General features: G+C 42.7%; 2 protein-coding genes across 2 annotated transcripts; both read left to right on the forward strand.

Moving 5' to 3' along the window:
- Positions 1-12: 12 nt before the first annotated feature.
- LOC139665593 (mucin-2-like) lies at positions 13-2,796 on the forward strand (the record flags this gene model as incomplete). The annotated part of the gene is made up of 4 exons (XM_071544661.1): positions 13-201; positions 676-1,386; positions 1,624-2,334; positions 2,572-2,796. Coding segments are annotated over 4 exons (1,836 nt in total), but the record flags the coding sequence as incomplete, so codon positions are not given.
- A 5,507-nt stretch (positions 2,797-8,303) lies between these two features.
- On the forward strand, positions 8,304-21,795 carry LOC139665592 (intestinal mucin-like protein). Its single transcript, XM_071544660.1, has 16 exons — positions 8,304-8,485; positions 8,704-8,887; positions 11,358-11,595; positions 11,808-11,980; positions 12,144-12,213; positions 13,948-14,075; positions 14,208-14,239; positions 14,332-14,500; positions 14,819-14,923; positions 15,447-15,487; positions 15,775-15,906; positions 16,354-16,452; positions 17,986-18,114; positions 18,246-18,285; positions 18,432-18,552; positions 20,711-21,795. The coding sequence occupies exons 1-16, from the start codon at positions 8,456-8,458 to the stop codon at positions 20,904-20,906; spliced, it is 1,887 nt and encodes a 628-aa protein (XP_071400761.1). The 5' UTR covers positions 8,304-8,455; the 3' UTR covers positions 20,907-21,795.
- Positions 21,796-21,879: the final 84 nt, after the last annotated feature.

The following is a 21,879-nucleotide window of genomic DNA, read 5'->3' on the forward strand; positions in this document are numbered from 1 at the left end:
CCTATTGTTGAAACTACCACTTCAGTGCCCGAGATTTCAACAGCAAGCCCCGAAACAACAGTTGTGACTTCCAAACCATCTGTTGTTACCACAACAACTAGTGCACCATCAAAAACCACAAAGGGAACAACAGCCAAACCAGTTGAAACAACCACAGAAGAGGCAACAACAGTTGAAACCGTATCAACCAAGCCACCAAAGGTCGAAACTACTGGCCCAACAACAGCTGCCACTACACCTACTGTTGAAACTACCACTTCAGTGCCCGAGATTTCAACAGCAAGCCCCGAAACAACAGTTGTGACTTCCAAACCATCTGTTGTTACCACAACAACTAGTGCACCATCAAAAACCACAAAGGGAACAACAGCCAAACCAGTTGAAACAACCACAGAAGAGGCAACAACAGTTGAAACCGTATCAACCCAGCCACCAAAGGTCGAAACTACTGGCCCAACAACAGCTGCCACTACACCTATTGTTGAAACTACCACTTCAGTGCCCGAGATTTCAACAGCAAGCCCCGAAACAACAGTTGTGACTTCCAAACCATCTGTTGTTACCACAACAACTAGTGCACCATCAAAAACCACAAAGGGAACAACAGCCAAACCAGTTGAAACAACCACAGAAGAGGCAACGACAGTTGAAACCGTATCAACCAAGCCACCAAAGGTCGAAACTACTGGCCCAACAACAGCTGCCACTACACCTATTGTTGAAACTACCACTTCAGTGCCCGAGATTTCAACAGCAAGCCCCGAAACAACAGTTGTGACTTCCAAACCATCTGTTGTTACCACAACAACTAGTGCACCATCAAAAACCACAAAGGGAACAACAGCCAAACCAGTTGAAACAACCACAGAAGAGGCAACAACAGTTGAAACCGTATCAACCAAGCCACCAAAGGTCGAAACTACTGGCCCAACAACAGCTGCCACTACACCTATTGTTGAAACTACCACTTCAGTGCCCGAGATTTCAACAGCAAGCCCCGAAACAACAGTTGTGACTTCCAAACCATCTGTTGTTACCACAACAACTAGTGCACCATCAAAAACCACAAAGGGAACAACAGCCAAACCAGTTGAAACAACCACAGAAGAGGCAACAACAGTTGAAACCGTATCAACCAAGCCACCAAAGGTCGAAACTACTGGCCCAACAACAGCTGCCACTACACCTATTGTTGAAAGTACCACTTCAGTGCCCGAGATTTCAACAGCAAGCCCCGAAACAACAGTTGTGACTTCCAAACCATCTGTTGTTACCACAACAACTAGTGCACCATCAAAAACCACAAAGGGAACAACAGCCAAACCAGTTGAAACAACCACAGAAGAGGCAACAACAGTTGAAACCGTATCAACCCAGCCACCAAAGGTCGAAACTACTGGCCCAACAACAGCTGCCACTACACCTATTGTTGAAAGTACCACTTCAGTGCCCGAGATTTCAACAGCAAGCCCCGAAACAACAGTTGTGACTTCCAAACCATCTGTTGTTACCACAACAACTAGTGCACCATCAAAAACCACAAAGGGAACAACAGCCAAACCAGTTGAAACAACCACAGAAGAGGCAACAACAGTTGAAACCGTATCAACCAAGCCACCAAAGGTCGAAACTACTGGCCCAACAACAGCTGCCACTACACCTATTGTTGAAACTACCACTTCAGTGCCCGAGATTTCAACAGCAAGCCCCGAAACAACAGTTGTGACTTCCAAACCATCTGTTGTTACCACAACAACTAGTGCACCATCAAAAACCACAAAGGGAACAACAGCCAAACCAGTTGAAACAACCACAGAAGAGGCAACAACAGTTGAAACCGTATCAACCCAGCCACCAAAGGTCGAAACTACTGGCCCAACAACAGCTGCCACTACACCTATTGTTGAAACTACCACTTCAGTGCCCGAGATTTCAACAGCAAGCCCCGAAACAACAGTTGTGACTTCCAAACCATCTGTTGTTACCACAACAACTAGTGCACCATCAAAAACCACAAAGGGAACAACAGCCAAACCAGTTGAAACAACCACAGAAGAGGCAACAACAGTTGAAACCGTATCAACCCAGCCACCAAAGGTCGAAACTACTGGCCCAACAACAGCTGCCACTACACCTATTGTTGAAACTACCACTTCAGTGCCCGAGATTTCAACAGCAAGCCCCGAAACAACAGTTGTGACTTCCAAACCATCTGTTGTTACCACAACAACTAGTGCACCATCAAAAACCACAAAGGGAACAACAGCCAAACCAGTTGAAACAACCACAGAAGAGGCAACAACAGTTGAAACCGTATCAACCAAGCCACCAAAGGTCGAAACTACTGGCCCAACAACAGCTGCCACTACACCTACTGTTGAAACTACCACTTCAGTGCCCGAGATTTCAACAGCAAGCCCCGAAACAACAGTTGTGACTTCCAAACCATCTGTTGTTACCACAACAACTAGTGCACCATCAAAAACCACAAAGGGAACAACAGCCAAACCAGTTGAAACAACCACAGAAGAGGCAACAACAGTTGAAACCGTATCAACCCAGCCACCAAAGGTCGAAACTACTGGCCCAACAACAGCTGCCACTACACCTATTGTTGAAACTACCACTTCAGTGCCCGAGATTTCAACAGCAAGCCCCGAAACAACAGTTGTGACTTCCAAACCATCTGTTGTTACCACAACAACTAGTGCACCATCAAAAACCACAAAGGGAACAACAGCCAAACCAGTTGAAACAACCACAGAAGAGGCAACGACAGTTGAAACCGTATCAACCAAGCCACCAAAGGTCGAAACTACTGGCCCAACAACAGCTGCCACTACACCTATTGTTGAAACTACCACTTCAGTGCCCGAGATTTCAACAGCAAGCCCCGAAACAACAGTTGTGACTTCCAAACCATCTGTTGTTACCACAACAACTAGTGCACCATCAAAAACCACAAAGGGAACAACAGCCAAACCAGTTGAAACAACCACAGAAGAGGCAACAACAGTTGAAACCGTATCAACCAAGCCACCAAAGGTCGAAACTACTGGCCCAACAACAGCTGCCACTACACCTATTGTTGAAACTACCACTTCAGTGCCCGAGATTTCAACAGCAAGCCCCGAAACAACAGTTGTGACTTCCAAACCATCTGTTGTTACCACAACAACTAGTGCACCATCAAAAACCACAAAGGGAACAACAGCCAAACCAGTTGAAACAACCACAGAAGAGGCAACAACAGTTGAAACCGTATCAACCAAGCCACCAAAGGTCGAAACTACTGGCCCAACAACAGCTGCCACTACACCTATTGTTGAAACTACCACTTCAGTGCCCGAGATTTCAACAGCAAGCCCCGAAACAACAGTTGTGACTTCCAAACCATCTGTTGTTACCACAACAACTAGTGCACCATCAAAAACCACAAAGGGAACAACAGCCAAACCAGTTGAAACAACCACAGAAGAGGCAACAACAGTTGAAACCGTATCAACCAAGCCACCAAAGGTCGAAACTACTGGCCCAACAACAGCTGCCACTACACCTATTGTTGAAAGTACCACTTCAGTGCCCGAGATTTCAACAGCAAGCCCCGAAACAACAGTTGTGACTTCCAAACCATCTGTTGTTACCACAACAACTAGTGCACCATCAAAAACCACAAAGGGAACAACAGCCAAACCAGTTGAAACAACCACAGAAGAGGCAACAACAGTTGAAACCGTATCAACCAAGCCACCAAAGGTCGAAACTACTGGCCCAACAACAGCTGCCACTACACCTATTGTTGAAACTACCACTTCAGTGCCCGAGATTTCAACAGCAAGCCCCGAAACAACAGTTGTGACTTCCAAACCATCTGTTGTTACCACAACAACTAGTGCACCATCAAAAACCACAAAGGGAACAACAGCCAAACCAGTTGAAACAACCACAGAAGAGGCAACAACAGTTGAAACCGTATCAACCCAGCCACCAAAGGTCGAAACTACTGGCCCAACAACAGCTGCCACTACACCTATTGTTGAAACTACCACTTCAGTGCCCGAGATTTCAACAGCAAGCCCCGAAACAACAGTTGTGACTTCCAAACCATCTGTTGTTACCACAACAACTAGTGCCCCATCAAAAACCACAAAGGGAACAACAGCCAAACCAGTTGAAACAACCACAGAAGAGGCAACAACAGTTGAAACCGTATCAACCCAGCCACCAAAGGTCGAAACTACTGGCCCAACAACAGCTGCCACTACACCTATTGTTGAAACTACCACTTCAGTGCCCGAGATTTCAACAGCAAGCCCCGAAACAACAGTTGTGACTTCCAAACCATCTGTTGTTACCACAACAACTAGTGCACCATCAAAAACCACAAAGGGAACAACAGCCAAACCAGTTGAAACAACCACAGAAGAGGCAACAACAGTTGAAACCGTATCAACCAAGCCACCAAAGGTCGAAACTACTGGCCCAACAACAGCTGCCACTACACCTACTGTTGAAACTACCACTTCAGTGCCCGAGATTTCAACAGCAAGCCCCGAAACAACAGTTGTGACTTCCAAACCATCTGTTGTTACCACAACAACTAGTGCACCATCAAAAACCACAAAGGGAACAACAGCCAAACCAGTTGAAACAACCACAGAAGAGGCAACAACAGTTGAAACCGTATCAACCAAGCCACCAAAGGTCGAAACTACTGGCCCAACAACAGCTGCCACTACACCTATTGTTGAAACTACCACTTCAGTGCCCGAGATTTCAACAGCAAGCCCCGAAACAACAGTTGTGACTTCCAAACCATCTGTTGTTACCACAACAACTAGTGCACCATCAAAAACCACAAAGGGAACAACAGCCAAACCAGTTGAAACAACCACAGAAGAGGCAACAACAGTTGAAATCGTATCAACCAAGCCACCAAAGGTCGAAACTACTGGCCCAACAACAGCTGCCACTACACCTATTGTTGAAACTACCACTTCAGTGCCCGAGATTTCAACAGCAAGCCCCGAAACAACAGTTGTGACTTCCAAACCATCTGTTGTTACCACAACAACTAGTGCACCATCAAAAACCACAAAGGGAACAACAGCCAAACCAGTTGAAACAACCACAGAAGAGGCAACAACAGTTGAAACCGTATCAACCAAGCCACCAAAGGTCGAAACTACTGGCCCAACAACAGCTGCCACTACACCTATTGTTGAAACTACCACTTCAGTGCCCGAGATTTCAACAGCAAGCCCCGAAACAACAGTTGTGACTTCCAAACCATCTGTTGTTACCACAACAACCAGTGCACCATCAAAAACCACAAAGGGAACAACAGCCAAACCAGTTGAAACAACCACAGAAGAGGCAACAACAGTTGAAACCGTATCAACCCAGCCACCAAAGGTCGAAACTACTGGCCCAACAACAGCTGCCACTACACCTATTGTTGAAACTACCACTTCAGTGCCCGAGATTTCAACAGCAAGCCCCGAAACAACAGTTGTGACTTCCAAACCATCTGTTGTTACCACAACAACTAGTGCACCATCAAAAACCACAAAGGGAACAACAGCCAAACCAGTTGAAACAACCACAGAAGAGGCAACAACAGTTGAAACCGTATCAACCAAGCCACCAAAGGTCGAAACTACTGGCCCAACAACAGCTGCCACTACACCTATTGTTGAAACTACCACTTCAGTGCCCGAGATTTCAACAGCAAGCCCCGAAACAACAGTTGTGACTTCCAAACCATCTGTTGTTACCACAACAACTAGTGCACCATCAAAAACCACAAAGGGAACAACAGCCAAACCAGTTGAAACAACCACAGAAGAGGCAACAACAGTTGAAACCGTATCAACCAAGCCACCAAAGGTCGAAACTACTGGCCCAACAACAGCTGCCACTACACCTATTGTTGAAACTACCACTTCAGTGCCCGAGATTTCAACAGCAAGCCCCGAAACAACAGTTGTGACTTCCAAACCATCTGTTGTTACCACAACAACTAGTGCACCATCAAAAACCACAAAGGGAACAACAGCCAAACCAGTTGAAACAACCACAGAAGAGGCAACAACAGTTGAAACCGTATCAACCAAGCCACCAAAGGTCGAAACTACTGGCCCAACAACAGCTGCCACTACACCTATTGTTGAAACTACCACTTCAGTGCCCGAGATTTCAACAGCAAGCCCCGAAACAACAGTTGTGACTTCCAAACCATCTGTTGTTACCACAACAACTAGTGCACCATCAAAAACCACAAAGGGAACAACAGCCAAACCAGTTGAAACAACCACAGAAGAGGCAACAACAGTTGAAATCGTATCAACCAAGCCACCAAAGGTCGAAACTACTGGCCCAACAACAGCTGCCACTACACCTATTGTTGAAACTACCACTTCAGTGCCCGAGATTTCAACAGCAAGCCCCGAAACAACAGTTGTGACTTCCAAACCATCTGTTGTTACCACAACAACTAGTGCACCATCAAAAACCACAAAGGGAACAACAGCCAAACCAGTTGAAACAACCACAGAAGAGGCAACAACAGTTGAAACCGTATCAACCAAGCCACCAAAGGTCGAAACTACTGGCCCAACAACAGCTGCCACTACACCTATTGTTGAAAGTACCACTTCAGTGCCCGAGATTTCAACAGCAAGCCCCGAAACAACAGTTGTGACTTCCAAACCCTCTGTTGTTACCACAACACCTTCAAAAACCACAAAGGGAACCACATTCAAACCTTCAACAACTACAGGATTTACCTCTATTCAACCAATTACAGAGACATTACCAGGTACTACACTGCTGCCCACAACAACTGGAGTTGTAAATACAACAATTTTGCAATCTACCACTATTAGTGTAAGCCCTACCGGAGTACCCACAACCAGCTTATGTGCCTGTAATGTCAATGGAACATCATATCATCCTGGTAAGTGATATACCATTTTAAAAACCCATAAATATTATAGACATAACTACGCAGTTATTATATTATCATATTTGGGGTTTTTTTCATACTGTCATTCATTCGTTTTTTTGATAGTTGAAGTTGATAGTTCATGTTCATGAAATTATATATCAAATTCAAATGTTTTCTTAACCAGTCATCCTTCAATTTCATGCAGAATTTCTTCATATGTTCCACATTTCTTTCATTTCCACAGGGGACTTGGTGTATAATGTCACTGATGGTTTAGGGTGGTGTTACACTGCGTATTGTGGAGTGTCTTGTAAAGTCAAGAAACAATCCAACCCATGTCCCACAACACCCTCACCCAGCACAACCCTCCGTCCTCCTACCACAGTGTTCAGCACCACGTCAGCTACTCCTACAGTATCATTCACCACAGCTATTCCTACCCCTGTTTCTAGTCCATCAACACCCTCACCTACAACTCCTGCAGACTGCACCCACATGGATCCACCAAGAAAGGTACAATATAGATAAAATGTGGTTAGCTTCCAAGAAGGCTGTCAATATTTTATTTTCCTTTTTGTTATATATGTAATGTATTTCACCAACTACCTATTTTGTCTGTAGGAACACAGCTGTGTGTAGCTAGGCCATTTCAGTTAAACCTCTCAACAAACTTGATGCTATGCAGGCCCATTATCCCTCCAAGCAACGTTTGCACTACTGTTCAAATATACTCTAGCACTGCCTATAACAATCTATTAAAGATTCAGTCTGGCAAATTTTGAACACCTCTATTCATTTACGTTTGTTGGCAACCTGAGAAGTCAGTTGAACTACATTGTATACCTACATTTTTTTTCCCACATACCCATGCTTGCATGTTTGAGTAACTGCTTATCCATCCTCACCTAGAATGGAGAGTCCTGGCAGGTTAACAACTGTACCACAGCCACGTGCACCAATGGCCAGGTTATTGAGATGCCTGCTCCCTGTCCCACAGTTCAGCAACCCATCTGTGCCAATGGACGGAACCTTGTCAAGATCTATGATTCTTCTGGATGCTGCTTCCACTATGAATGCGAATGTGAGTTGTTAAATGTAACCTCAGAAGGCAGTTACTTTTACCACTTTTGTCTTGGATATTTAGTATTGCCTCAATCAAATTACCTATGCAACATGTTTTACAAATTTAGCTACTGAATGACAATGACACTATAATTTATGGTATGGTATACACCTTTCAACTCTTGTACTATTTACACTACACAATTCTTCTCATCCTACAGGTGTGTGTAGCCACTTGGGTGGATCCCACTATATGACATTTGATGGAAAATCTTACAGTTTCAAGGAGAACTGCTCTTACTACCTGGTCAAAGAGATCATTCCTAAAAACAACCTGACTATTATAGTGAACAACAATTATTGTGACCCCTCAGACAGCACATTCTGTCCCCAGGCTCTCATTATCGACTACCTTTCTTTTCTTACAAGGTTGTCTTGACTCAAATGAAGACCCTTGGACAATCAGTCAATGTGGTAAGCAGCCATTAAACATTGTTAACACATACTTTGTTTTCGTGTCAATATCTCACTTAATGATTTTATGAGTGCTCAGTAAAAGATTAGTCTGTCAGTCTAGGTCTATAGTCTGGTTTGATTGTGTCTCAATATATGGTGCAATATGTAGTTAGAAATGCTGCTGGTTTTGGTTCATAGTCCTTTTCTAATGTGCTGTTTCTCCCCTTACCCTTCAGGTGTATGTGAATCAGAAACGTATCTATCCTGCCTACAGCAATTCTGTCCTGCGCCTCACTAGCACAGATATGGTGATCACCTTGGAGATACTGGAGATCAAGGCGGAAGTGGTCTACAGGGGTTCCTCCTTCAGAATCGACTTGCCCTATTCTCTCTTCAGCAGCAACACTGAGGGACAGTGTGGTGAGTTATAATTAAGTGACCCAAAGGAAGCATATACAAGGAGAACAGAATTGGCCCAAGAATTAAGCCTTGCGGCACACCAAATGTGATTGAGGACTGTGAAGACACATAGCTATCAATGGACTCAAGGAATTTCCTGGCAGTCAATAGGAAGAGAGCCAGTCTAGGGCGGACCCTGAAATACCAACCCCCTGCCTCAACCTATCAATAAGGATACTACGGTTGATTGTATCAAATGGGCCAGTGTAGTGCCAGTCCCAACTGGGCTACTGCAGGCTATGCCAGCACTGCAGACACCTGCAGCGTAGCTACAGCATAGGTGTCTGCTGTAGGTATCGATGTATAACTATAAATTAGTCTTACTATCTACATGAAGAAAAACTGTGTATAGTGGAGCACCTACTACTGCATGAAGGACACCCAAAACTGACATCCTGAATGCAGGAGCAACTAACATTAAGTCTGATTCAGGATCAGAGACAGGCATTCTACTTTTATCTTTATGGAAGAATAGGACCAGTGGCCCTATTCTCATGTGCTGTACAGTGTAGCAGCAGATGCAGAGTGAGCACTGGGTAAGTACAGCCTAGTTAAATGCACCACCCTAGTCATGAAGTGAGATGTGATTGGTGGTGATAGTAAACATGTCACTGGTGCAGACCATGGACTGCATCAGCAAGTGATCCTGATTTAAGTTGCGTAGCTCTTTCAGTCAGGAGAACTCATGTATCCGGTATGAACAATATATTGAATGGAAATAACATGGCAATGGGGTTCCCCGGTCACTCCACCGGTAGAGCGTGTACCATTTAGGCTAAGTCCTAATTGCAATGGCATGGGTTTGAATCCAGCCCGTGCCCTTTGCTGCATGTCATCAACTCTCTCTGCCCTGTCTTTCCTATCTCTCTCTACTGTGACTGCATCAAATAATGCACAAATGCCCAAAAAATAATCTTTTACAAAAAAGAAAGAAAAGAAAATAACATGGCAATATATTTTTTGGCGGAGAGCATATCTGCTTTACGTGGGGCTGCATGTACACCAACCTGATCACACAAATACATGAAATGAACACGACTTGTTAACACCAAATTACGTATTGGTGTCACATAAAGTGTTAAAATTCTGTTTCCAGCACAAAATGGTTACATGAAATAGGCACGATATAAACAGGAAGTAGTCTCACAATTAGCGCAGTGGGAAGTGGCTGTGTCCCAAACAGCTGAAATGCCACCTAATCAGGCAGCCTTCGGAGGCAGGAAGGCATCAAGTCATGTACAAAAGTTTGCAAGAAATGCTCCTCCAATTGGTTTCTGAAGGCAGCATAGACAAATCCTTCATCAAGATATCCTACAATCCTGTGTGTCCGCTCCACTGCTGCAACACAAAAAAAAAAACAATGGCAAGCCACAGTGCCGAGTTTGCTTATAAATGTACGTTATTTTTACCTCAGATTTTTTTGCCACCGAGAAATAGACAGTTTAGTCACTGAATATTAATTCTGTTTAGATGTCTAATGCTTAACAAAAATTAGTCCAAATGACCAACAGTCGGTATTTTGGCGACATGTGACGCATTGCTGCCTTGGAAGTCCATCTAAAACCAGATTCCTTCATACCTTCATACTGCTTCCAAAGTACATTGCCTCGCTAGACAGCAAGGCAGCAGGCAGCTACCTTCCATTTGGGACACAGCAAGGTTGTTGTGGTAAGGGCAGCGGATGGGTGTACACATTTGCCTTTAGTGCTGGCGACCGGGGTTCCCTCTTATACAATGGATATTTCTACTGTGAGTGAAATGTAAATATTTAGCAAAGGTTTTTCTTACTGAACCATGACCAAAGCCTTTCCCTAACCTTAACTTAAGTTGTTTTACTTGCATAAACTTAACCATAACCTTAACCCTAACCTTAGCCAAAGTTGTTTTCCTTGCCTAAACTTAACCATTAGCCAACCTTTAGCTGAAAATGCAGTGTCCAATTTGTGCTGTTGCCACATAATGCAATCCGCAATTTGTGTCCACAGCACATAAATCTGTGTTTCAGAGTTCACGCTCATTTTGTGACCATTTATGAGATCATGTTGAAATACACCGTGTTTGGTGGGGCTCGGCCATGATGGGTGTGCCACTGAAATAAAGTAGGCGGTGTACAGAAACCAACAAACCCGGCGAGTGGTGCATTCGTCCAATCAGGTGCAGGAAGTGTTTGTGCGGGGGTTGTCTGTAGGTGATGTCATTTTGTTGTTGTTTTGTTGTCATGGAAGAGAAACTTAGAACCGCTGTCTCCTGGATTTCCTGTTCTATATGATGCTTCATATCAGAAAAATGAGCAGAGAAACTCCTCTTTGTGTTTCGGGGAAGAGCATTTGTCAGACTACATACACCGCTGCTAGAGACATACATACACTGCTGCTAGAGACAATGCCCTAGCTTCAACTTGCTCATTTCTCCTCTCTCTCTCCCTTCCCAGGAACCTGTGACAACTCCCAGGCCAACGACTGCCGTTCTCCCAACGGCCAGGTGGAGAACTGCACAGTCTCTGCAGGCCAGTGGCATGTCCCAGGTACACCCTGTGTCACCCCCACAGTCCCACCCACCACCACCATCACAGCACCACCTTTCTCCACCACTGTCAGGACCTCCTCAGCACCCCCCATATCTACCCCAGCACCCTGCAAACCTGCCATCTGTGATATCCTAACCAGCAGGTGAGGAGAACCAGCAATACATAGAGGGCTTTTGTCAGACCTCCTCACCACACAATATTGCTTAAGGCTCAGAGATATATGCCAAACCAAGACCAATCATATAGTGCACAGGGACCATTCAAAAGCTGTTAAAATCTGTTGGAAAAATGAAATTTGGATACTGTCCCTGTCCATGCTAAATACATTCTGTCCTGGTTTGTATGCCCGTCTAGTGTTTTTGACCAATGCCGCACAGTTGTGCCCCCGGCACCATTTGTGGAGGCCTGCAGATCAGACATTTGCAACGGTGGCAATGACAGCTGCTCCAGCCTGCAGGCCTATGCCTCTGAGTGTTCCAGTGCAGGAGTCTGTATCGACTGGAGGAATGCCACCAATGGGCAGTGTGGTGAGACTTTGATTCTTCATTCTTTTTAATCATATTACTGTAAGTCAATAGCACTCAGTACTACAGTTGTTTCCTGGAGTTCTGAAAATTGTGTATAATAATAATATCCCAAATGTATAATATCCAGGCAGAATGTTTTTTAAACACAATTTCCATCCTACAGAGCACAAGTGTCCAAGCAACAAGGTGTACATGGCCTGTGGTCCAGCTGTAGAGCCTACATGCAATGACAGGTATATCAACAGTATGATCCACTAATGTAATGTTTTCACCCGCGTCTGTATGTTTGTCCATCCGTCCATCTGTTAGCAAGATATCTCAAAAAGTGATAAAATTTTCATGTTGATTGGCCAAAAGAGGGTGTGGTGGTGGGCGTGGTGTATCACCAAAAGGTGCATAACTTCCTTGCTGGGTGTTGTCAGACACCTCATGGTGAAGGTCTGTGCTCTGCTGAGCACATTTTGTAGTTGAATCATTGAATGAAAAGATATTTCATTAGCTCAAAAGAAGTTGTGGGTTAGGGTTAGGGCAGGGGTATTCGACTAGTTTGGAATTGGGGCCAGATAATTAAAATGTCACCAGTTGAGGGGCCATAGATTTTCGATTTCTCATTTTTTTAAGTATAGCTGCTCATGTATGTTCACAAGTGCAATTCGGTCTTCTCATCTAGTTCACATTATTTTTAAATAAAGTATAATTCCAAAGTGGAGTGCAAAATACTGTATTACGCAATCTTGTAGGCCTATCTTTAATGCTGCATTCCATTGTACTCCAGAAAAGTGCAACAGAACGGTCGTTCCCGACTGGGAGTTGTCCGACATAAAAACAGCTGACATCACAGCATCAATCTGTGGGCTGATTTTATTTGATATGTAGTTTTTGTGTTATGAAAACCTGTTGTAACAACTTTGTTTCCATTTGTAACGTAATTCAGTTGACTTGTGCTTCGTTAGTAGATAGAAGTCTTTGCTGTATGAACTCGCCTGCTAACGTAACTAGAGCAGTCAGATAGCTGCCGTTAACGTTAATGGGTAAAGGCTGTTGCATCCATGTTTCCCCGAGAAGATGCACTGGAACGCATTCCAATGATGTGCACCATATTACCGTGTGAACCGACCCTTAAGTTGTATTCCTTAATCACAAACCAGTTTCACTGCACAGTAAGCACACAGGCTTCAAACCAACTGGCACAAACAAGTACTTGTCAGTCCACTCACTGTTAAACTGCCGAATTTCTGTGTCGACATTCCTCTTTTTTAATGTAGAAAGCGACATTTTGTTGACGATTGTGTTGCTAGCGAGACAGCGGGCAGGTAGTTTTTTCTCTGACCCTGCACATTATCAACGTTTAGCCACTGTAGCTACTCCTTTTGGCTGTAGGGCGGGACAAATGGGCATTTGCAGGAAAAGTCCAATAGTGCATACAGATGAAATATAATGGATGAAAAGTTTTTCTCTGAGTTCATGGGAATTAATCAAAGTGCCAGTAAAAAATCAATTGCGGGCCGTATCCGGCCCAAGGGGTGCCAGTTGAAGAGCCCAGGGTTAGGGTTTCACCCATGTTTGTTTGTCTGTCTATGTCAGCGGTGTATCTCAAAAACTTCTGAATGAAATTTGGTGGACAGATAGGCCTTAAGCCAAGAAACAATTAAGTAGATTTTGGTGTTGATCTGGATTTGGGATTTCTGCCATCAGATGATTATCATTTCTTAGCCATAACTATGAAACTGCCAAAATTAGAGACTTGATTAAAAATCCTAAGGGTATGTTTTCTGGGTCAAAAAATGTATTTAACTTAAATTTAAGTGATAGAAATTATGTCTTTTGGTGTAACAAGTTAGAGAATTGTTCAGCATAGGTGGAGGTTTGCACTCTCCAACTGCCTTCTAGTTTTATGTGACAAGGTCCCAAACAAAATGTTCAAAAAAATCTACCTTCAATAATCTCACTTGCAATTTCCACATCAGGTACAACAAGAAGTTCCAGGCAGTGAACCAGCCATCCACTAACAGCTCCAACACCAAGGAGGGTTGCTTCTGTCCTCATGAGACCACCCTGTTCAACACTGTCTATGACGTGTGTGTTGTCTCCTGCGGTAAGAGGGGATGCCTTCAGACAGTAGACCTGGTCTTGATTGGGTCATGGAACATAGTTCACAAGAGCATTTGCTCTTAGATGTCTAAACTGCACATATATCTAGAAACACTTCTTTCTGTTTGGATTTCAGATTGCGTTGGACCTGATGGTAAACCTAAACAGGTGAGAACTCTACTTAAAATATGCATTCATGCACACTAACAGAGTGTGATCTTTGTTTCTGAACTGTTTCTTTCTAATATTCCTTCCATCAGCCTGGTGACACATGGGTAAGTGGCTGCAATCACTGTATGTGTGACAAGGACTCCATGGGCATCCAGTGCCATCCTATCACATGCCCACCAACACCCAGCCTCAACTGCAGCAAGCCTGGCCAGCGACTATTAAACAAGACAGAGGACTGCTGCCCAGCACAGTCATGTGGTAAGTAACACAACTCTACTACCCTGAAGACACTATAACAGTGCTCTGTAAATTTCCTGTAACTTCACTACTGCATGTTTACTCTCTAGTCCGACGTCACTATATACACTTGTTCATGGATGTAGAGGTGAATAACTACAGTAACAAATGGAAAATTTGCCTCTATATACAGCATTAACCTGAGGCTCAGGGCTATTTATTGGAAAAGGCTGAAAAATCCATGAGCAAACAACTGGGGTAAAATGTATGTGTAGCTGTAAGCTAAGGAGTTACACATTGAATATCTTGATAATCATCCCATCATTTTGCCCTCAACAGAATGCGATGTAAACCTGTGTCCCACTGACACAATCACCTGCCAACCAGGGTTCCAGCTCAACATGACCATGACCAGTGGCAGCTGCTGCCTTTCCTACCAGTGCGGTATGTAACTCCACTGTTGATGTGGAATAATGTGGTATATGCAATATTCCACATGTATTATAAAGAATATAAACAGTGAGCTTGTAAACCAGTTACGCCAACATTTTTTCTTCTGTTGCTATCTCAATATATTGACTTACCAACAAGTGATTATTTATTTATTTATTTTTGCTTCTACCAATTTTCTGTCGTTATGTTGCTATCTCAATATATTGACCTAGTGACTGAGCTAACCGACAGGTAGCATATTAAACTGCAGCAACACTGCAAGGGCTAACTACCAGGTCCCAGGAGCACTATAGCCAGGTTGGTCAAGTCGTAGTGTCATTGCTTGGGGAGTACAGGGTTCTAGGTTTGTGCCCCAACACTGTTTGGTCCATTAATGTTTCCAGACACAAGAATGCACCAGTGTTGTGTCTTCAAAAACAAGCCCAAATGCATTTTTGTTTAAGGAAGAACACCATCACCATCAGTGTATGAATTCCACACATTCCACTTATCTAGCTTCTGTTTGTCTCTCCAGTTCCTAAAGGGGTGTGTGTCCACAGCAAGACTGAGTACCCGGTAAGAACACAGTCAATATCCCTGCCTCATGGTCCCATTTTACAGTCTGGAGAAAACAGGAACAGGTTTTGCAGCCATAAAATAGCACAATGAGTGTTTCCTCCCCCTCCAACTCCCTCCCAAAATAATGTCTAATCCATCAAACAGAAAATGGTTTATTGGCAGATAGTTTCCAGCATGTGTGTGCATCTGTATTCTAGGAAAAAAAACTCTAACCAGCTATTGTAACTGAAGAATATTTAATTGAGCAGCATAAAGTTTCATTAGTGTGCATTTGTATTCCCTAGCCTGGCTCCAAGATACCACCATCAGGACCTGAGTCTTGTGAGGACTGTTACTGCAGCAGCTCCATTAATAGCAGTACCAAGCTGCATACCATTACCTGCACACCTGTTGTCTGCAACAAAACCTGCTCAAAGGTATGCTCACTCATATATACCAACAAACACACACACTACATTTTAGATGTTTAATACTCTTACCCAAGTGCAATAATAAGCTTAAATTCATGTCTCACCAATTTACCAATACACCAATACAATCACTCAGTACTATGGAAGGGTCAAAACAAAGCATCCACATACTAGAATAAGAGTAGAAACATTCCTGTTTCCCTTGAATATTCAACAATAGAGAAATCATAGGTACAGAAATGAGAGCCGAGATGATTGCTTTTTTACAGGAACTAGATCAAAGAAAGATATGCAAGCACATTTGAGTGCATGCATACACACCCACTGGCTATTTAAACCATTTAGGTCCATTGACTTTTTGCACTTTTTTTTTTTTTTTGGCAAAAAGCCAAGGTAGCTGAATACTTTTTCATAACCACAATAAGCTCTCACTTACTCTCCCTCGTTCTCCAGGGTTATGAGTACCAGACTGTACCTGGCCAGTGCTGTGGGAAATGTGTTCAGAAGATCTGTATTGTCAACATGCCAGACAACACTACGAACACCATCGAGGTTAGTGGTTGTGTGAATGCGTGTGCTGCATATGAACCAGCAGATCTGAGATAAAACCTTTACCTCAGACATCATACAATGCCGAGCGTAAAGGGCTAGACATTGTATGATGCATATAAATGACATCCCATGTTACATATTTACGACTTCCATTTATTTCTGTGTTTGATGTAATTTAATGATTGATAGACAGCCAGACAGCAAATAGAAAGGTAAGGACATCCTGGTGGCTCAGTGGCATGTGTGTGGATTGGGTATGGCAGTTGCCATGTCTTGGCTTCATGGAGTAATTCAGAAAAAAAAAGTATAGTAATTAAACAAAGAAGTTAGCACTTCATCTTTTCTCTAAACAAAAATAGATCAGCCCAAAAGAAATTACTTTCCTTCCCTTCAATGCAATTGATTCACAATTGTCCTGCAATAATGTACTTCTCCAATTAGATATAAGGTCTGAGAAAAATGCAGCTCTGCATCCTTAACCATTTTCTAATATGTGAGCATTAGATTTTTCAAAATATCATGGAAGATCTGTAATTCCATTTACGCTCGCATTCTCTTAGAGGGGCCTGAGTTTTACCATTGAGCCATGAAAGAGCTGAGGTTTTGACCTTGTTTTTGAAAGGAGCAATGGATTCGAGTACTAGCAAACAGGTTTGATTAAAATGAATGACTAGCTCATCAGTGTGACTCTGGGATGTCATGAAAGATATATCACTGCGAATCGCCAAGAAAGCCTCAGAATTTGGTTGCAGAGGTTATATTAAAAATGCGAGAGCTGAGCTGAGAAGATGACTTTGAAGTAGAGGGAAGTAGCGGTGCATTAAATAGTGTCAGACACACATATCCTTTGTCTCAACATTATTTAGGGGCAGACCAAAGGAGAGTACAAGGTCAAGAGTATGGCCCTTTACATGAGTAGGCTCACTAACAGATTGAATAAGATTAAAAGACTCAATAAGCTGCATAAAATCAGTAACAAGTGCGTATGATGGGTAACGTGCATGGATGTATTTTTTTTAATTCATATTTAGACATGATGAGAGACAGAAGGTAAGAGAATTCCAGGATGAAATCATGGGTTAGGGTTAGGGTAACGTGGAAAAATGCCATTATAGATAGGAGAACATTTTATGTGATTTGTGTGAATAACAGCTCCCCCCCCCATGACAAGATAGCCATACTTGATGGGGGAGAGAGAGAGAGAGTGATGTCATGTAGTAGCAAAGTAATCAATGCGCTTTGTTACATAGGTATTCCTTGTTGTTTTGGGGTGTATGGATAGCATTATGTTTGCTAAAAATTGTACTAGTAGTAGGCATGTTTAAAATTAAGTTTATTCTCAGATACCCTCAGGGTAGCTAAGGCATTTTGTGACATCACACTGCCATACCTTGGCTTGTCCTGAAAGCTCAGTGGGCTAGGCCAAGCACCATGTGAGTGAGGCCGGGGACCTTTGTCACATGTCATCCCCCTCTCTCTCCCACTATCTAATAAAGCCATCTATATTCTTCCTTTAATCACCTGTTGGTACAGGTGAACAAGACTTGGTCGCCCCCTGATGACAAGTGTGTGAAATACACCTGTGAGAAGATTAATGGACAGCTCATTACCAAGGAGACCAAGATCACCTGTCCTCACTTCAACCCACTGGATTGTGAACCTGTGAGTTCCTCTGCTTTTACCAACACTAACATTCCACAGCTTATAACCTTGACACTATGATAGCCATTCATCCTGCACTGCATACTGATTATGTCTAAAATGCAGTATGAAATGTGCTTTCCCTTTTCCAGGGCACAGAGACAACCGATTCTAGTGGATGCTGCAAGACCTGTAAGTTAATGAGTCTAGTTAGAGATTTCAAACTGATAGCCACCACAGAAGTATACAATACTGTACAAGTTGTAAACGTGTCATTTTCACGACAAAGTTGTATGTCACGTCATCCAATGAAGCCTAACCCTGGATGTATGTTCCAGGTACGGTGCGTAGCATATGTGAGGTCCAGAGCAAGCAGACGGTCATCAAGGTGAATGATTGTACAAGCCTTCAGCCTGTCAACATCTCCTCCTGCGCTGGACACTGTGGAAGCTCATCCATGTGAGTCCGCCATCTTTATAGCACTACTCAGAATGCTGGCTTAGGTCCAGATTCACTAAGATTGTGTTGCGAGGGCTATCTGTGCACGTTTTTGCACCTCAGTTGCTTGAGGTAAGAGCGATGCCGATGAGTTTTAATTTAATTTTAAATGAAATGTAATTGCTTGAATTGAACGTGATTAGTATTTCATTTAACTGTACTTTAAAATTTGGTTCTCCCAACTGAAAATCAGTTTTCCTAATTCAGATTGAGCTCTCTGAGACATGCCTAGGGGGCACAAAGCACTTTTGTTCTCTGAGTGTCCTAGTGGGGGTCCGGACCCCCACTAGGGGTCACCAAAGCTTCACGGGGGGTCGCAAGGCCTTCTTGGTTTTAAGGGGTGTAAGAAAACTTAAAAATATATATATACAGTATATCTCAGCATTTCATTAATTTCTGTGAAGAAAAGAACTAAATGTAGTTGTTATTTTTAAAGTTTAGATGTTTTTTTAAGATATAAACGAGGATAAGGGCGCGGTGAAGACATGAACACAAGCTATATTCAGCCTAAACAGCCTCGTCCTGCATTAGGAAAGTTCACAGTTAAAACAACCAAAGAGCTAATAGAACAACGGCCGAGCGTCAGGGAGAACAAAACACAGAATTTGTCCGAAATAAGCATAATAAGTATGTATGATAGTTAAAAATAAATAATACAGAGAATTAAGTGCAATTATTGTATGAATGCTGGTTACGTTGAAAACCCAATAAACAAAGTTTAATTTTAAAAAAAAAGAATAATAATAATACAGAGAATTGTATAAAACATTCCTAAAAATATCAGGAAAACTAATCTCTGATGCAATATTCACATAATCTGCTCAGTATTCATCCAAATTTCTCGTTTTACAAAAACTTCCTGCAGTTATTGTGTTCACTTTTTGGGTTAATTGTACAGTTATCAGTTGTTTTGTGCTGTTATTGTTATGCATTGAATATAATATGAAATATCCATAAAATATGTCACTTCGTCAGGGGTCGTCTGTTTACTCAGTGATAGAATAGGGGTCCCTTAATGAAAAAGGTTGAGAAGCACTGCCCTATAAGGCTGTCAACAGTGGCCCCGCCTCTACTCTTCACTTAGCCAACTACAATCCATGTGGCACTGTGCCTTCCTCATCACCTCAGCCAATGGTCAAACCTTATTCTTCCCACTAGGTGAAAGAGATGCAAGTCTTGTCATTTGTGAATGAGTAGTGTTGGGAACATAATATCAACTTTATAGTCAAGCTAAAATTGTCTGTTGACTGTAGTTGATAAGCTTTTGGCTAGGTACTGGCTGATGGTGGCTAATGTTTTGAGAAAAGTGATAATTTATTATTTCTTCCAAATAGTTCTATGTTTTATCACTCACTGTAGTGACTGTAAATGTAAACATACATAAGTGATATTCTTCCCAACCACTGCTAAATATCGAAATATGATGATGCTGCAAACAACTATAGCTTGCCAGGCTGCCATACACTTTTTTTTAAGCAATACTACTGTCTGCAGGATAGCACACTATTGTGCTTTGTGGCAGCCTTATAGCTAGCTGAAGACAGCCTTAACAGTACAGGTAATCAGCACAGGGGAAAGCCAGCACATGACAAGCCTGCAGTGGCTTGTCATTGGCTAAGTGAAGAGTGGGGCGGAACCATTGTTGGCAGCCTTGGAGGCGGGCATGCCTTCCATCAACATTCAGGGAACAAAAGTCCATTGTGCCTGGAGGCATGTCTCAGAGCTCAATCTGAATTAAGAAACAGAATTTGAATTGGGAAACCTGAATTTGAAATTATAGTTAAAAGTTAAATTCAATAACAAATTCAATTTAAAGCCACTGCATTCAGTTTTTAAATTAATTTATTTCCATGCAAAGAATCCCTCTAAAAGAGCACGCCGCAAGCAATAGCCCCGTTCAACATGAACTGTGTTCTCTAATCCGATCTGCTCTACTAGCAAATACCACAGCATTCTGATTTGGTCATTTTGGTGAGATGGCACTTTAGTGAATGTGGGCCTTGTTGAACTCAATACGATTCCTACTTTGTTCATCATAATGAATTAAGTGCTCATCAACTGCAGGGGAGATGCTAACACCCAACCCAAACTGTTATCTGTGCTGCGTGTTTGTGAGCAGGTACTCTGCAGCAGCCAACATGATGATGCACCAGTGTGAGTGTTGCCAGGAGAAGAGCACCAGCCAGAAGGAGGTGGAGCTGACTTGTCCCGACGGCTCCAGGGTCAAACACACCTACATCACAGTGGAGGCATGCAGCTGCAGTGTCACCAAGTGTGCGCCCGGGGTGACACCCAGCCGGCGCAGGAGACGTTGAGAGCACACATGCACATTAACACACTGACGAATGCTTTTCAGTGGACTGAAGCCTTACAGATGCTACACAATAGACAGAATATTTTCTTCTTCTTCTTCTTCTGTGTCAGGTTTCATTATTTATAACCCAACATGTACTCCTAACCATGACTCTTGGGTAGCACTTTTTCAATGTCACAGGATATTATTGTGGTGTAAATGTACTTTAGTTTAGCATATCTTAGTAGTCTATATTAATAAAATAAATTCCTGCAAAATTAACGCTTGTATCTCTACATTCTTATGGTTCCCTGTGGCCCTTGTACATACTAGCAAAACACAAGTATTCATCAACATGGAAGATCAACTTTTTTTTATCATCCACAATTTTGCATTTACAAAGGGAACAAGCAAAAACTATACTGCAAGAAAACAATCAAGCTCATTGAAGATCATCTGTACATTCAAAGTAAATTCCAAAGGGATTGAGCTACTTGTTTCATAGAAACATTTTGATGACAGTTTGATATTTTGAAGGGCACAACAAAACTCTAGCTACCATTAAAAGTGCTGTTGTGTCAGGGTATCACAAGATAAGAGTTAAGACTTGCCTGCCAATAGGTTCCATGTGGAGTCCTATGAACCAACATTAGTGCAGCTGTCAGGCTCACAGCCCAAAAGCTCAGACACTGAGAGGTTAATTTTGCATTAATTTTCTAGAGTTTACCATTTGTTACAAGGTAAGTTCACCTTGGTTTTAAAACCATTTAAGCCTGTGCAATGTTATGTGAAGGATTTAGCCCCTCCTGTATTATAAGTCTGCAGTCGCTATCTGGCATAAGACTCTAGTTGGTGCCAGGGACTGTGACCATTTAACATCTTAAAAGGAGCAGTTCTCCCCAAAATAAAAATTCAGTCATGATCTACTCATTCTCATGTCAGTCAAAATATCAGTGAAGTTTGTATGTCCACATAACACACAACAAGTTAGCTAG

This window comes from Centroberyx affinis, unplaced genomic scaffold (genome assembly GCF_046629955.1).
Source record: "Centroberyx affinis isolate AG114_WGS23_722 - 3 ecotype Tasmania unplaced genomic scaffold, CSIRO-AGI_Caff_v1 ptg004626l_1, whole genome shotgun sequence".
In the NCBI taxonomy this organism is placed as follows: domain Eukaryota; kingdom Metazoa; phylum Chordata; class Actinopteri; order Beryciformes; family Berycidae; genus Centroberyx; species Centroberyx affinis.

Bases quoted from the DNA above. Each gene is read 5' to 3' on its own strand.
- LOC139665592 (XM_071544660.1), top strand. From the start codon at position 8,456: ATGAAGACCCTTGGACAATCAGTCAATGTG. The intron at 12,214-13,947 runs GTATATCAACAG...TTTCCACATCAG, and splicing joins GAGCCTACATGCAATGACAG to GTACAACAAGAAGTTCCAGG. The intron at 14,076-14,207 runs GTAAGAGGGGAT...TTTGGATTTCAG, and splicing joins CGTGTGTGTTGTCTCCTGCG to ATTGCGTTGGACCTGATGGT.